The sequence below is a fragment of the Glycine soja genome, chromosome 20 (assembly GCF_004193775.1).
Source record: "Glycine soja cultivar W05 chromosome 20, ASM419377v2, whole genome shotgun sequence".
Classification (NCBI taxonomy): Eukaryota; Viridiplantae; Streptophyta; class Magnoliopsida; order Fabales; family Fabaceae; genus Glycine; species Glycine soja.
Genome location: NC_041021.1, coordinates 11,930,338 through 11,947,113, shown reverse-complemented (window position 1 = coordinate 11,947,113; position 16,776 = coordinate 11,930,338). Strand labels below are relative to the sequence as shown.

General features: G+C 34.9%; 1 protein-coding gene across 1 annotated transcript; it reads left to right on the top strand.

Moving 5' to 3' along the window:
- The first annotated feature begins 392 nt into the window (after nucleotides 1–392).
- On the top strand, nucleotides 393–9,818 carry LOC114403822 (bifunctional aspartokinase/homoserine dehydrogenase). The gene is made up of 12 exons (XM_028367000.1): nucleotides 393–629; nucleotides 937–1,087; nucleotides 1,175–1,252; nucleotides 1,401–1,516; nucleotides 5,873–5,926; nucleotides 6,886–6,973; nucleotides 7,094–7,186; nucleotides 7,725–7,765; nucleotides 8,599–8,652; nucleotides 8,760–8,923; nucleotides 9,082–9,151; nucleotides 9,353–9,818. The coding sequence occupies exons 1-12, from the start codon at nucleotides 534–536 to the stop codon at nucleotides 9,476–9,478; spliced, it is 1,131 nt and encodes a 376-aa protein (XP_028222801.1). The 5' UTR covers nucleotides 393–533; the 3' UTR covers nucleotides 9,479–9,818.
- The last annotated feature ends 6,958 nt before the right edge of the window (nucleotides 9,819–16,776 follow it).

Genomic DNA, 16,776 nt, shown 5'->3' with positions numbered 1-16,776 from the left:
ATGTAAGTTTTACATGATAAAAAATATATATATAATTATAATTGTATCAACACTATTATTTATGTATAAAAAATTTACATATTATGAATTATTTAATATTTTTTTAATATAGATTGAGTTATGTTGATCAACCATTAACTTGTTGGGTTAATTTTTGACCCAATGATTAAATATCTTAACTAAATCAATAATCGACATGAGTGACATAAATATAATTTTAGGTTTGGTAAGGGATGAGAGGGAGAGTGAAAGAATTTCCAATTGCACCTTACTTTTATTTTGTTTTAAATCAATAATTACTTTTTTATTTTTAATTTACTGAGTTGTCAAATTTTCATTGGATGTGTGCAAATCTGGCATGTTAGGTTATGCTGTACGCAAGATTAACTCAGAGTTTCATGTTTCACAGTCCCATCCCTGCTCACACTGCTCCAGTGCTACTTCCTCTTCCATCACATAAAACCCTAGTAAATCCAATTGGGGATTTTTTTTTTCTAGAAGAGGATTGAAAGTGAAAAAAAGGAAATAACAAAATGAAGAATATTCCTCTGATTCTAATGGGTTGTGGAGGAGTTGGTCGTCAACTTCTCCAACACATTGTCTCGTGTCGTTCTCTTCACTCTACACAGGTAATGTCCCTTTAGTTTCACGGTTTTTGATTCTTATGTTTTCAGATGATGTTTTATCTTCCTTATTTGTCGTTGCTGTAACCTGAAAATGAAAACTTTGTGGTTTCTGATAACCCATTTGTCTTTTGAACATTTTTTTATGGGGTTATTGTTTGGACGTACGTTTGCTATGCCAAATGATTCTAAGGATTAAGCACTGTGAAAGATTTGATTTTTTTTTTCAGACATTGATGGAAAATGGGTTCATAAAATAGAGTGATGTTTAGTTGGTTGATGTTTTTATTTTTGTTATGTATTTTGGTGGCAGGGGCTGTGCTTGAGAGTTGTAGGAGTCGGTGATAGTAAATCTTTGGTGGTTACGGAGGATTTGCTGCATGAGGGGTTGAAGGATGGCTTCTTGTTAGAACTTTGCCGGGTCAAGAGTGTCGGCGAATCTCTATTAAAACTTCTTGATTTTGGTTGATATCTATGCCTAACTTGTCTAGGTGGTGATATGAAAATTTGAATGTCTTTCTTAATGCTTACTTGTTAGATGTTATTTTAAGGGAAATGCCAGGCATTTGTGCATCCGGAGTCACAAGGAAAGATTCTAGAGATTGCATTTCAACTTGGTAAAAAGACAGGTATGCTGAATTTTTGTTATGTCGTGCATTACATGCCTCCTGGGGTTGATTTTAAAATTTAAAGCAAATTCAATATAAGAGTGAGCCTACATGCCTTTTCAATCACTGAGACTGATGTTATCTCTGAATATACTTTTTTTGGTTATAGGTTTGGTATTTGTAGATTGCTCTGCTAGCTCTGACACTGTTGCGGTGCTAAAGCAAGCGATTGATATGGGTTGTTGTGCTGTTATGGCAAATAAGAAGCCTCTTACATCTACAATGGTAAGATCATCTTAACCGTTTTATAATAATTGTTGAAATGGGAGAGTAGGGGATACATACTTTTTTGTAAAATCAAGAAAAACTATTTATTCATGATTTTATTTTACCTTCTTTATTCAACCCTTGGCTCTGATATAGACATAATAAGAAAGAAAATGTCCAATTTATTGCCTCCAAGTTACGGCCATGTACATTTTGGTCATGAAACTTAAAAAAAGTGCTGTCTGATCCTTAAACTCTCTAATTTGTTCATTTTTATCCTTCTGTTTGTTTATTGTCAAATTCTAACGGAAGTTGTCATTGTGGAATCCCATTTTCAAACTTCAAGACTGTTCGCTCATGACCCTTTGTAAAGTGGACTTTTCATGTTATGAAACTTGGTACAAGCAATGGTCACATAATATGGGCATGACATAATATCAGTGTGATGAAAAATCAAATGAAAGGGCAAAACACGCATTAGAAAGTTTAGCAATTCTTTGTTTAGGTACTTTTCCTGTTATAATTATGGGTTATAATTAGATGTATCTTTAGAATAGATTTATCTGTTTTTATCTTGTTGTAGAAGACAACAGTGTGTCTTGTCTTGTCAAAGCCTGCCAAGCTGTCTCTCTCCACATTGTGTATATATATGTTATTTGAATGAAATAAAAGCTAAGCTAGTGAGTGAACAGTTTTCTCCTCACAAATTCAAAGCTTCAAGTTGGTATCAGAGCGGGTTGTATCCGCCGCTGTCCGCCGCCGCCATCTCGCCATTTTCACCGGCTATCACTGGGTTTTGTGCGCCTCGAGGAGCGCAACCCAGTCGCACAAATTGGGTGACCAGAAAGGTCCTCACGCGCCGGCGCAAGTAGACGCTCAGCCTAGCGTGTGAGCACCACGCGTCGTCGTCCCTTGGCTGGAGTCGTGTCAGACTGACACCGGTCAACTCGTCGTCCCCTCCTGAGCCTGTCTCAGCCCGTGGTTTTCTGTTTCGGCGCATTGGGAGTAGTGTTCTTGTTTTTCTTTCCTCTTCTCTCTTCATTAGGTTGTTGTATTTTGCAAAAATGACTTCGTCTGGACATGCAATCTCGTTTTCTGGAACTCCGATTATTACAACAGCGAAACTCAACTAGAAGAATTACTTATCTTGGTCCGCTTCAGTGGAACTATGGTTTCTTGGCCAAGGGCACCATGACCACTTGGAGAATAGTGTTGAGGCGATTTCAATCGATAAAAGACCTGAGTGGGAAAAGCTGGATTATCAGCTTTGTGCTGTTTTATGGCAATCTGTTGAACCAAATGTTTTGGAGGTTCTGAGATCGTTCAAAACATGTTGCTCCTTTTGGATGAAGGCCCGAGAAATCTTTGCCAATGATATTCAGAGCTTATTTGATGCAACCATGAAGGTTACAGCACTTAAGCAGACCAGCCACGACATGAATGCACATATAGGTAAAGCTCGGGCTGCAGTGGAAGAGTTGAAGAGATTTTTGGTGGCTGATTCATTGGAGGAAGTGAATAGAAAGCTGGATAAGTTCTACATGGTTCTTATCTTGAGGAGTCTACATTCTGACTTTGATCATGTGCGTGATCAAGTTCTTGTTGGAGACCAAGTTCCATCAATGGACTCTCTCATCACTAGGCTGCTTCGTGTGCCTCATGCGCTGAAAGAAGAAAATCCAGCTGATTCTGTGGAAACGTCAGCCATGGTTGCACCTCGTGGGAGAGGGGGAGGTCGTAACAGCAGAGGAGGTCGCAGTGGAAGAGGTGGACGTCCTCAATGCACACTTATTGCAAGAGGATGGGCCACACTCAAGAGAATTGCTACTCCCTTCATGGCTTCCCTGACAAAGTTGTCAAGGTAGCTCAGACAGAGAAATCACATTCTAAGTTCTCTGATGAAGAATAACAAGAGTATTTGAAGATGAAATCTGAGAAATCCAGCAGCCAGGCATCATCTTCCTTTGTACCATGTTATTCGACAACATGTATTTCTCAATCTATCAACGATCCCGATCCTTGGATACTTGATTCAGGTGCCTCTGATCATATTTCTGGTAACAAGTCCTCTTTTACATCCATTTCTTTTCCTAAAATTCCTCATCTTGTTACTGTAGCTAATGGTTCCAAAGTTGCAGCTCAAGGAAGTGGTCAAGTCTCTTTATCTTTCTCATTAAAGTTGGATTTTGTTTTGTTTATTCCTCAGTGTCCCTATAATCTAATTTCATTGAGTCAGTTAACTCGTTCATTAAATTGCTCTGTAACCTTTATCTCTAATTCTTTTGTTATTCAGGAACTTGACACAGGTCGACTGATTGGAGAAGGACGTGAATCACGAGGACTCTATTACTTGAAATCCAACATTTCTGTTTCCTGTTCTACAACTTCAAACCCCAAACTTTTGCATGATCGTCTAGGTCACCCAAGTCTACCAAAACTGAAAATGATGGTTCCTAGTATGAAGAATCTTCGAGTCCTCGAATGTGAGTCTTGTCAACTAGGAAAACATGTTAGATCATCATTTTCACGAACTGTTCAAAGATGTAATTCAGCTTTCTCTACCATTCATTCTAATATTTAGGGACCAAGCCGTGTTACATTTTCTGGTTTTTGATATTTTGTAACCTTTATTGATGAATTTTCTAGATGTACTTGGGTCTATTTAATGAAAGACAGATCTGAACTTTTGCCTATCTTCATGTCCTTTCTCAATGAGATTGAAAACCAATTTGGAAAAACAATTAAGATTTTCAGAAGCGATAATGCAAAAGAGTATTTCTCTCGTGATTTCTCTTCCTTTTTATCTTCAAAAGGCATTTTACATTAGTCCACTTGTCCCCATACAACACAACAGAATGGTATAGCTGAAAGGAAAAATCGTCATCTTCTTGACACCGCACGTTCACTAATGTTAGCATCTCATGTTCCTACACATCATTGGGGGGATGCGTTGCTAACTGCGTGTTTTTTAATTAACAGAATGCCTTCATCTTCCCTTGAAAATCAAATTCCTCAATCATTTTCCCTCATGATCATTTATTCCATGTTCCACCTAAAGTGTTTGGCTGTACTTGTTTTGTCCAAGATCTCTCTCCCGGTTTAGACAAACTCTCTGCCCGAGCAATCAAGTGTGTCTTTTTAGGTTATTCTCGTCTTCAAAAAGGTTACAAATGTTATTCTCCATCTACTAGGCAATACTATATGTCTGCAGATGTAACCTTCTTTGAAGACACACCCTTCTTCTCACCATCTATGGACAATTCTTCTTCCATCCAGGATGTACTTCCAATTCTCTCTTCTTGTCCTCTAGGTACCCCAAACCAAAATGTCAATGAAATTCCATCTTCTCCACCACATTCGACTGAAGTTGCTCCTCCACCTCTTCTTACATATCAACGCAGGACACAGACAGTTGGTTCTCCAATACCTGAAGCTTCTCCTCAAGATTATCATCCTTCTTCAATCAATCCTCAAGTCATGGATCCTGCTACCTCTCATTCCTCTGATTCAGATTGTCCCATTGCCATCCAAAAAGATACTCGATCCACTCGTAATCCTCATCCTATCTATAACTTTCTGAGTTATCATTGTTTGTCTCCTTCATATTCTTCCTTTGTTTTCTCTCTATCTTCGCATTCTGTCCCTGCTAATATTCATGAGGCACTTAGTCATCCTGGATGGCGACAGGTTATGATTGATGAAATGCAGGCTCTCGAGCATAGTGGTACTTGGGAACTTGTCCCTCTTCCACCTGGCAAGAAGACTGTGGGTTGTAGATGGTTCTACGCAGTAAAAGTTGGACCTAATGGTGAGATTGATCGACTTAAGGCTCGATTAGTGGCTAAAGGCTATACTCAGATATATGGCCTTGATTATTGTGACACCTTCTCTTCGGTAGCTAAGATCACTACTGTCCGTCTGTTTCTTGCTATGGCTGCTATGCGTCATTGGCCTCTCCATCAGCTTGATATTAAAAATGCATTCCTTCATGGTGACCTTGAGGAGGAAATTTATATGGAGCAACCTCCTGGGTTTGTTGCTCAGGGGGAGTATGGCCTTGTTTGTAAGCTATGTCGATCTCTCTATGGGTTGAAGCAATCCCCTCGGGCTTGGTTTGGTAAATTCAGTCATATTGTTCAACTTTTTGGGTTGAAACGGAGTGAGGCTGATCATTATGTTTTTGATTGTCATTCATCCCCTGGGAAATATGTTTATTTGATAGTATATGTTGATAATAAGTATCACTGCTGTCTTTGTTTAGGTACTTTTCCCTAATAAGGTTTCATAAGTTTTTGGTTTCTTCCCTGTCACTAGTTTCTTTTCTGGTAGTTATGCTTGCTTCAAATACTAAATAATACATCTTATATGTAACAGGAGGATTTTAAAAAACTTTTCATCTATCCACGTCGTATTCGGCATGAGTCAACTGTAAGTGATACTTATTTCTTGCCTTAACTAGAGTATATCACTTTATCAGCATATTAATAGCAATGCAACATTTGTGACGGTATGGAAAATAGTTATTGAAATGTGTATTTTCAACAAACTGGAATATAAAATGCTGCATTATTGCTTGAATTTCTTTGCTTGGTTATGCTATTCCTTGAACTCTGATCTCCTTGTAACCAAATTAGAGCCTATAGAAGTTCTGAATGTCTTGTATGGATCAATAATCTACAAGCTGTTGCTTTGCTTAGATTCTTTAAGCAATCTTTACCTTGATAAAGAAGGAAAATGAAGTCCATGGAAAAGCTGAACCGCATGTGGTGTGGTTTGCGAGAAGTAGCTTGATGGAATGACTTAGTATAATCTCATCTTCCCCAATAAAGTAAGGAGGGGAAGATCATGAATTTGAGGTGTGTAGATGACTTATGATTATGGAAATCTAAATATGAAGAAATTCTATAAAGAAATGCTTTAACACATACTAGCATCCATGAAGAAATTATTCTAATTACTCATTTCAGTGTGAAACCAATACCCAAGAAGCCATTGCTCCAGAAAGGAAAAACACAGAAGCAGAAACAAGAACCATGACAATATAATATTTGAGACACATATAAACCTCCTTTGCAGTCCACACTGAAAATTTTCAGTCCCTTTTCTCCATTCCTCTCCTTACCTTTTAACCTGTTACTCAAATTGATTCCACTACCTGTCACATGGGCAGGATTTTACAACTTACAAATTTACAAACTGTTTTCCCTGCTCATGCTCTCCTCATTGTACACTTGTGTGCAATGGATCACCTGCCACTCTTCCATTTATCTATGCGGTACACCTTAGATATAGGAGAGTCTGTCATATTGTTATTTTATTTAAATTGGAATATTGAATTTTCAATGGATTGATGAACTATTATTGAACTGGTTATTATATTTTTACAGGTAGGCGCTGGTCTTCCTGTGATAGCATCACTGAATCGCATAATCTCTTCTGGTGATCCCGTTCATCAAATTATTGGGAGTTTGAGCGGTATATATATCTTTCATGATCCTATAATTACATATTTTTTTGGTTTTCCATCATGCATTCTTGTTAGGAAGAAGAAATTGTATTTTTGATGTTGTATTTTATGCTACTTGCTCTTATTAGGGACATTGGGTTATGTAATGAGTGAGGTTGAAGATGGAAAGCCATTGAGCCAAGTTGTTAGAGATGCTAAAAGTTTGGGGTATACTGAACCAGGTTAGTGAATGCTACATTTGAAATTGTATTGTTGACATGTGAAACTCTTTGATCTGTGTAATTTCTATTTTCTGTTTTACGTCAACCTTTTTAATGTGGACATATTTTCTATGTATCAGTATTAGTGGGCTTTGGCTTGTACTAGTACTAGTGTTTGACCTAATTATTAGCATATATAGGACCATTGAATCAGTATTTTGTACCACATTATCAACACACCATATCAATCTAATTATTATTCATTGTCTTTATCCTCATGTTTTTCCTTCCCTACCTAAATACTATGATTCCAATTTCCAACAATTTTAAGAATTCCAAGTCCAACATTTAATTGACATCTACTTTTTCCTTTAAACCTTTCTATTTGAATGAGGTATTTACATTTTAAAATAGATTCTTAGTTTGGGCATTGGCATGATTAATCTTCATGTTCTTGCTCATTCCCCTCTTGGGATTTTGCTAATTGCTAAACAGTTTGTTAATGATAACTTATCTTTTAGGTGTTTAGATGATTTATACATACTATCCTTTATTGCAGATCCACGTGATGACCTTGGTGGAATGGACGTCGCTAGAAAGGTTCAATGTTGTTTGTTTTATGTCTGAAAATTAATTTTGTATCTGATTCTGCTCTATGTAAAAGCTCATAATGTCTTAAAATCAACAGAATGCTTTCTGGTCTCATAAGAACACTGCACATAAGTGAAGCATAAACTTAAATGATGTCCATTTTGGCCACCAATGAATGATGCCCATTTTTTATAATAGGAATATCAGTTTATCCTTGTAGAAACTAATCTAAGTTTCTTTGGACAAAGTTTGTAAAATTCATGTATGTCCATTTGATGATTTTGGTTATGAAAAATATAGGCCAAATTAAAATTTTGGTCTCCCTTCCTAATCCGCGATTTTGGTACCCATTTTTTTCTTGCGATTTTGGTCCCCATATTTTGGAAAATCTGCAATTTGGTCCAATCCTCAGTTTTGCATTTTTTTTTTGGTCCAATTTAATGCTGGATCTAACATATTCACTTAAGATACCATAAAAAATTATTTAATTAATTAAAATATTAAAAAAAGAAATGCATGCAAAATTAAAGATTGGACGAAAATTGCTGATTTTTAAAATAGGGGGACCAAAATTGCAAAAATAAAATCAGGGGAGCAAAATCACGGATTAAGAATTATAGGGGGACCAAAATTGCAATTGAGCCAAAAATATAATGTGTTGTTGAAAGAAGTGTTACACCATGTGATGCTAATGGTGGAGTATGAGTTTTCATTTCTTGGGTTGTGATATTTTACTTTATCAACTTTTAATTCTTATGACCTTTAGTAAAATTTTGTAATACTGTTGGTTGTGTACTATAAATTTGCTAATACTAACTTTTGTGTTTGGGCCAATATGACAGGCTTTAATACTTGCTCGAATACTTGGCCATCAAATTAATCTGGATAGCATTCAGGTTTGTATGGGCATTTATTATATTCCATTTATGTGTCCCTTTTCTTTTTCTGTCAAAATTATCTCTATGTTATTAGTTATATTTATAATTTTATATGCTTTTTAAAGATTGAGAGCTTGTATCCCAAAGAAATGGGGCCTGGCGTAATGACTGTTGAAGACTTCTTGAACCGTGGACTCTTGTTGCTTGATAAAGATATTCAAGATAGAGTTGAGAAGGCAGCTTCAAATGGAAATGTGTTGCGCTATGTCTGTGTGATCATGGGTTCAAGGCATCTTCGTTTCCCTCCATTTGCACATATATTTTTCTATTTGTTCATTTTCAATTCAATCTTCGTATAGGATTTGGTGATGTTTATTATTTAAAATTATTCATATCCAATATTGTGGTTCTTTCTATGCTAATTATAACTTTTTTTTCTCTTCATAGGTGTGAAGTTGGTATTCAGGAGCTTCCAAAGAATTCTCCCTTGGGAAGACTAAGAGGAAGTGATAATGTGGTAAGCTTCTTTTGCTTTCTCAATGTTTGTGTTATGTATTTTTATTTAGTATTCTTTTCCATTTAAAGTCATGACTTTCACCATATGCTTTTGTCATGCGTCTTGTTTGCTTTGCTATATTGCAAAAGTTCAGCTCTCCTAAGTAATAACTTCAAAGGCCTGACTGTATTCTATTTTATTGTATGTTGATACAAATGGCAGTTGGAAATATATACTCGATGCTATAGTAAACAACCACTGGTTATTCAAGGTGCTGGAGCTGGAAATGACACTACTGCTGCTGGGGTTCTTGCTGATATCGTAGATATTCAAGACTTATTTCCTTGAAGGGAAATTTTTGTGAGCCATCCTAATTAAAGAATGTAGAAGGTACAGCTGCTAAAGGTCTTGCCCTGGATTGTAGCTGATGCGCGTTTCTCTTTGGTTGTGCATTGTGAAAGATTGGATACACATTGTTCTGAAGCAAGAATAAATAAGTAGCTTTTATGTTTTTTGGGATATTTGACATGAAATTTGTGTAAACGTCCATGCAGAACCAGACACACTGAAATAAAATGAATTCTGCATTTCACCTGTGTATTTTACTGTACAGGGTGTTCATCACTATTTGTAATAGGTTAAAGGTACAAGATTAATGAAAGGAATTTCTAATGAATGATGATGCTAACCAGTGTCCAAAAACTTCTTAAATAATGTATATTTAAATAAGGAATACAAGACTCCTTTCTAATTATTCCTCTTTAATTGTTATACTAATTAAACATGTTTTCAACACTGCTCCTTAAGTTGGATAGTAGGTCATACCCTGCATGCAAATTGAATAAACTGAAGTTTTGTTGTGACAGCCATTAGCAAATAGATTTGCACTCTGCTCTTTTGAAGCAACATAAATCATGCATATGATGCCGTCTTCAAAGTTTTCCTTTATGAAATGTCTTTCCACTTCTATGTGCTTTGACCAAAGATCATGCTGAACAGGATTGAGAGAAATGTTGATGATCACCTTGCTATCACAGTAGAGCTTAATAGGAAATTATACTGTGACATTGTTAGGATATAAGGAGTTCTTGGTTCCCTAATAGACATGCAGTTCTTCCCAAAGTTTCTTTAACCAGAGAGACCTTCAGTCATACCTGGTGCAGCTGTTCTGAATTTAGCTTCAGCGCTACCCAAGGTTATTAAATTTCCTCCCAAACAAAGGTGCAATCGCCAATAATAGACCTTATGTATACTGTAAAACCTGCCCAATCAGAATCAACAAAGATTGCTACCTCTTCACTGTGATTCTTCTTGAAAAATACTCCTGCTAAGGGAGCCCTTTAGAAATTTGAGGGTTTTGGAGGATGCATGTGTTGTCTCACTACCCTAATACACTAATTGCAAAGGCAGTGTTGGACCTGATGTGGGATAGGTATATTAATCTGCCAACATGGGCAATTGCTTCCTGCACCTCCATAGTTGCTTCCTACACCTAACCTGAACCAGATTGGCCTATTTGGAATGTAATTCTGTTAGCTTAAAAAGGTGTTATGGAGGTGGTTGGCAGATTAATATACCTATCCCACATAAGGCCCAACACTGCCTTTGCAATTAGTGTTTAAGATACTTTTTTTTCACTATTTAAAACATTTTTTAATGTTCAAAGCACTATCTAAAACATTTTAAGAAAAAAAAACACAACAAATATATTTTATAAGGACTAAAATGAAAAAAAAAATTATTGCAAGGACAAAAATGAAAAAAAAATGCAAAATTACAGAGACTAAACAATGTATTTAACCCTCAAGTATATTGCATTTGTCCCAGATTCGTTCACTTCAAATTCAGCTGTTAAGACCTTTAATCTCCATCACAAATAGATTATCCCAAGTTAGGACTATTTCATCAAAGTAAGCATTTAGGAGTCTTGTTCTCATCTTTGGATTGTTTGAAAAACATGGTGTGGTCTAATTCATCTTGCTGGTACCCTTCACTCTTTAGCACTTTTGCAAATCTACCAAACCATGTTCTTGGTGACCATTTGAGACTACCTTAAGTGAATATGGTTAGGAGTGTGACAAGAACCCCACAAATCACTCTGAATCACGGTGAAAGGTTTGGATGGTTCGTAGGTGGACATTTTGTTCAACAAAATAGAAGAAAGTAAATGTTTTAATTAAATATTGAGGACTAGGATGACCTATTTTACAATGCCATAACATTAAATGTTCACTCTAATCAACATCATCAAAGTAGAAGAGTCAGTCAAACTATTAACTTAAATAAATTGAGTAAAAAATAGATGACTTAAATATGTTGGAAATCCCTGAAATATACCTAAATTTTGCAATGAATCCCTGAATTTTTTTTGTTTCTCATTGGGTCTCTAAAACTTTGAAAGTTTTGTCGGAGATCCTTACTATTAGTCTCCATCCAAAATATGATAACGTGTCTGTTAGTTAGACACGTTAGTGATACATGTGCAGAGCCACGTCAGAGGTATCAATGACATGGCATGCCACACTAGAGGTATCCTTATTACGATCATAACCCTTATCTCTACCCCAAAAACATCATTTTGCCCCCCACCTATTGCCCTCGTTCCTACCGCCGTTCCTGCCTATCCTCTACTCCGTCATGCTCTTCCTCTTCCTTCTCATCATTGGCGTCGCCTTCCTCTACCCTTCCAACCCGGAGATCGGCCTCACTCAGATCTAACTCAGCCACATCGGGATCCGAACCAACATGAGGCCCATTCTCGACCTCTCCTTCTCTCCCTCACCGTTAAAGTCTGCAACAGAGACTTCTTCTCCCTCACCTATGACATCCTCATCGTCTCCGACAACTGCCGCAGACGCCAACCCGCCGTCGCATCAGGGCGCGTGGCTCCTCTTATGTCGACGCCACGCTCCCCTAACCCTTTTCTTCCCAACAATCATCTTCATCTTAGAGTTGTAATACCTCGATCCCCACAATGCCTTCAACAATGCATTCACACTAGCCTCAAGCTTAGAAGCGTAAATCTCACAGCAAACTCACGAATCCCAAATCCCCAACCATCTAAAGCACAAGAAAATATAGCATTCCCTTTATGCGACTGAAAAACATCCTCATTGTCGTCGTAATCCTCGAGGGTTTCATCGATGGTGGTGACGATGTCGGCGTCGACGAGGAAGGAGTCAACATTGGATAGGTATTTTTCAGATTTATAAGTGTTGAGTATTCCATTGACCTCGTGAATGATATGTAAGAGGCGTGTGTAGGCCTCAAAGGGGGTGAGTTTAAGCTCGGTGATTAAGTAGTCGAGCTTGTTGAGGATGAGGCAGGGGGTAAGGCGCTCGATCTAGCATTGGTAGAGCACGACATGGATCTGGATGTGGACGCCCTTGATGGCATCGACGAGGAAGAAGGCAATGTCGCTAAGACGAGCGATGGTGGAGACCTCATTGCAAAAGTCGATGTGGCTGGGGGATTCGATGAGGTTCACCTTGTAGCAATCCGCCATTAGTTGCACATTTAAGCTCTTTATTTTCTTATTTTTTGATAAAATAGTTTATTAAATTAAATATAAAAATAAAAAAAATCTAGGTGGCATGCCATGCCATTGATACATCTGATGTGGTTTCGCACATGTATTGTTGACGTGTCCAACTAACAACACGTCATCATGTTTTGGATTGAGACTAATTATAGGGATCTCCCGCAAAACTTTTCAAGTTTCAGGGACCCAATGAGAAGCAAAAAAATTTCAGGGATTAGTTGCAAAATTTGGATATATTTTAGAAATTTCCAACATATTTAAGCCAAAATAAATTGCATAAAATAAAAAATTTGAAGACCCCCTTTGCTTTCAACAAGATGGCAGATTCATATGGAATTTAATTTTTAGGAGCAGCAAAGTTGTGCCTTAGTCACTAATTGGTCATGAGTTCTAACTGTGACCGGCCAATAAAAGGTCACTAATTTATTTATTTTTAAATTAAATGTTTTCAATGTGTTTATCGTTGAAAATATATTCTTTATTTTTTTAAATAGTTTGATTTTTATTAATTAAATATAGTTGTTAACTATTTTGAAATTATACTTTTAAACATTTCTGAACAAACAATTAGTATTTATCATTTTAAAATGATTATTATTATAAGAATGATTATATGTTTCTAAGTATTTTATGTTATAATTTAAACATTATAAGAGTTATTTATCAATAAAAAATGTTATTTGTGTTATTAATATTTTATTATGTTACTAAGTATTACATGTTTATTTTCATAAGTTACTAAATATTTTTCTCATTTTAAGTAAAATAAATAGGTGAAATTATTTTTATAATTAATTTCATTATAATTACATACTTTACAAAACTATTATATGCATGACACTTAATGGTTATTTATTATTTTTTATGATTTGAAATTATAAGAAAACATAATGTCTTATAATTAATAGTTATAAAATAAATTGCTATTAGTATTATTATTAAGGTAGAAAAAAATATAATATTAAGGATTGAAAGACTAATATAGTCCTACTAAATGAATAAAATTAGAAATGTCTTTAATACAAAGAAACAAACACACACACGCATGCACGCACACACATATATATATATTCTTCATTTAGAAAAAAAATGAATAAAAAATGGGTTAAATATGTTTTTTTAGTATGTTATAATAATAATAATAATAATAATAATAATAATAAAGATTTAATACATACATAGTTAAATTTATAATAATTTATTTTAATTATTGATAGATGTTAAAAATAGAATATATTAGATGAGTATATTTATTTTTTATTTAGTTACTTTGTAATATGGTTTATCAAAATTAATTATAAAAGGTGATTTTTTATATTTATTTAAATTTATTAAATTCAGAAGTAATTACTTCTTATTCAATAATAAATTTTAAAATATATAAGTAAAGCATTAATAATAAAGTTAAAGAATAATAAAAAATTATAATATATAAAAAAAATTGTAAGTCAAGTTTTTGTGATTTTTTATTTGTATTATATTTTATGAATAATAAAATTCAAAAAAAGATTTTTTTAATCATTTTGTTAAATTTAAAATGAATCTATAATTTATTACAAATCTGATTAGGTTTCATTTATATGAATTAATGGATATATATTATTCTTTATGGTATGAGTTTATAAGAATAATAAAACCATAATGTATTATAATGGATCATTATGAAAGAAACATTATTATTATTATTATTATTATTATTATTATTATTATTATTATTATTATTATTATCTTAATTTATAAGAATAAAAAATCAACTCTTATGAATTTAATTGGATCTATTTTTTATTATTATAAAAATTGTATAATAATTTGTTAAGTCAAAAAGACATGTGTCTTAAGACGAATGTGTTAAGTCTGGACCGTCCATTGACTACTGGACGATCCATCCCTACCTCACATTTTGATAAAGGTATACATTATTGAAAAATTAATTAATGAGTTATTGACAAGTGAACAAGACCTACTACATAAGTGAACACAATTGGTAAAACATCATATCCTATAGCTCTAATAAGTAGGCATCTAATAATAAGTGGAAACAAGGCATTGTCAAAATATATGTGTCCACTTATTGTGAAAACCAATGTTTGCACACTAAGCTATTTTTATTCACGCCTTCTGGACTTAAAACACTTCATTTTTATATCTTCATAAGTAATGTCCAACAAAGTACAAAAAAGGAACAAGTTAGCCATTAAGGGAAGTGCACATATGTTACTTTATTTGAATTTCATATTTGTCTCTCTTTATTTGAATTGCTAACATTGAAATTAAGGAAAGAATTTCACAAAATATTCCTCAAGGGTTGCTTTTATCGTGGAAGAAGAGCAAATGCAATTGTTTGTACCTTTATTCAAATCCTCTCCAATCAGAGCGCGCCACGTCGCACCGCTTCCTTTTGTGAGACAACTGTCATTTCAAGGCTCAGCATTGATTCCGTAATGGATTCTTCACTGAAGTCTATAAAAGGCATCTCATGCTCAGGATTTTAACAACAAAATATATCAATTGAAAATGAGCAAAAGATCTTTTGAAGTGAAGTGCTGTAAATGAATGCACGGTACACTTTGTACTTAAACTATTTTAACCTTTGCTAAGAAAAGATATTTGTATTTGAGCTTTATTGTTTACCCACTCTAAGAGTGTCATTGAATCACTATATTCATTCAAACTTTTGTTTGTAAAAGCCACAAGTGGCTTGGTATCAAAAAATACTTGGGAACTCTTAGATTCAATTTAGAAAAGTTCTCAAAATACTTTTAACATATTGAGAGAAAAAATTAAGCATTGATTGTGTATCCATCTGTAAGACGATCACATAATTAGTCAGTGTGCAAACTCAAACAACAAATATTTTTTTTATTTATTTAGAGCCAATAGTGATTTGATAGAACAAAAAATACTGAGTGTTCATCAAGCTTGGGGTAAAACTTGAGTTGTAGAGCCACAGTGAACAATGCTTGTAGCTTGTGAGAAGTTAGAAGAACTTGGTTTTTGCCAAGAACTGGACATAACCTCAATAGTTGAGACGAACCAGTAAAAATCCCTATGCTTGTTGGTTTTCTTATTTTTTTGTCTGCTTTTACTGATTTAGGGATTGAATTTGTTTTAGATGTTTGATATATCTCTTGCTTTGCAAAAACGTTTTTCATCGTTTGAGACTAAGTTTTTGAAAACCTATTATCTATCTATAGAAAGATTTTCTTTCAGACGAAAAACTTTGTTGTTTACGAAAAGGCTTTGAAAATATCTAAAATCACAATTCAACCCCCCTCATGATATTTGTCTTTACACTTTGGTATTAGAGTTTTACCTTTAAGGGTTGAGCACTTGACAATGTCTAGAGGAAAAGATTCAGGTGGTAGATAACAACAACAACGACTAGTTCATTGTTGAGGGAGCATGTCTCACAAGGCCACTAGGCTTCACAGGTGAAGACTACCCTTACTGGAAGGAAAAAATAGAGATGCACATCAAGTCCACCCAAGATAGACTTTGGCTTATCATTATGAATAGGGCATTCTTGTTCCTAGACCAGAAGCAGAATGGACAAATGTTGATCTTGCCATTATGGAGCTAAACAAAAAATCCATATATACTCTGATGTGTGCAATATCTAAAAATGAGTACAACAAGATCTATAGACTTAAAACTGCCAAAGAGATTTGGGACTCATTAATCATAAACTAAGGAACATAAGATGTTAGACTCAGAAAGGCCGCGAATTTGACCAAACACTATGAAAGCTTTTCTATGAAGGAAGGAGAGTCTCTAGACGATATGTTTGGAAGAATTCAAGTTCTTCTAACACAATCTGTGAATGATATGTTTTGTTAAACATATTTCGAGGTCAAGATAAACCTAAAGGTGTTGGACAACTTTCCCAAGGTTTGGGAACCCAACACCTCAACCATCCAAGAAGCCAAAGACTTAAAGAATCTTGAATGGGACAAGTTGCTAGGTATTTTAGGAATCCATGAAGTTCACCTCCAAAACAAAGATCATATGCAAAAGAAGGATTATGCTACCCTCAAGTATGGAGAAACAATCTTCAGAAGAGAAGAAACGAAGAGCTTATCCAAAGCTCTCAAAGTGTAGATGGTTG

Coding starts and splice junctions, on each gene's coding strand:
- LOC114403822 (XM_028367000.1), top strand. CDS start 534: ATGAAGAATATTCCTCTGATTCTAATGGGTTGTGGAGGAGTTGGTCGT. Junction 630..936: donor GTTCTCTTCACTCTACACAG/GTAATGTCCCTT, acceptor TTTTGGTGGCAG/GGGCTGTGCTTGAGAGTTGT. Junction 9,152..9,352: donor TAAGAGGAAGTGATAATGTG/GTAAGCTTCTTT, acceptor TACAAATGGCAG/TTGGAAATATATACTCGATG.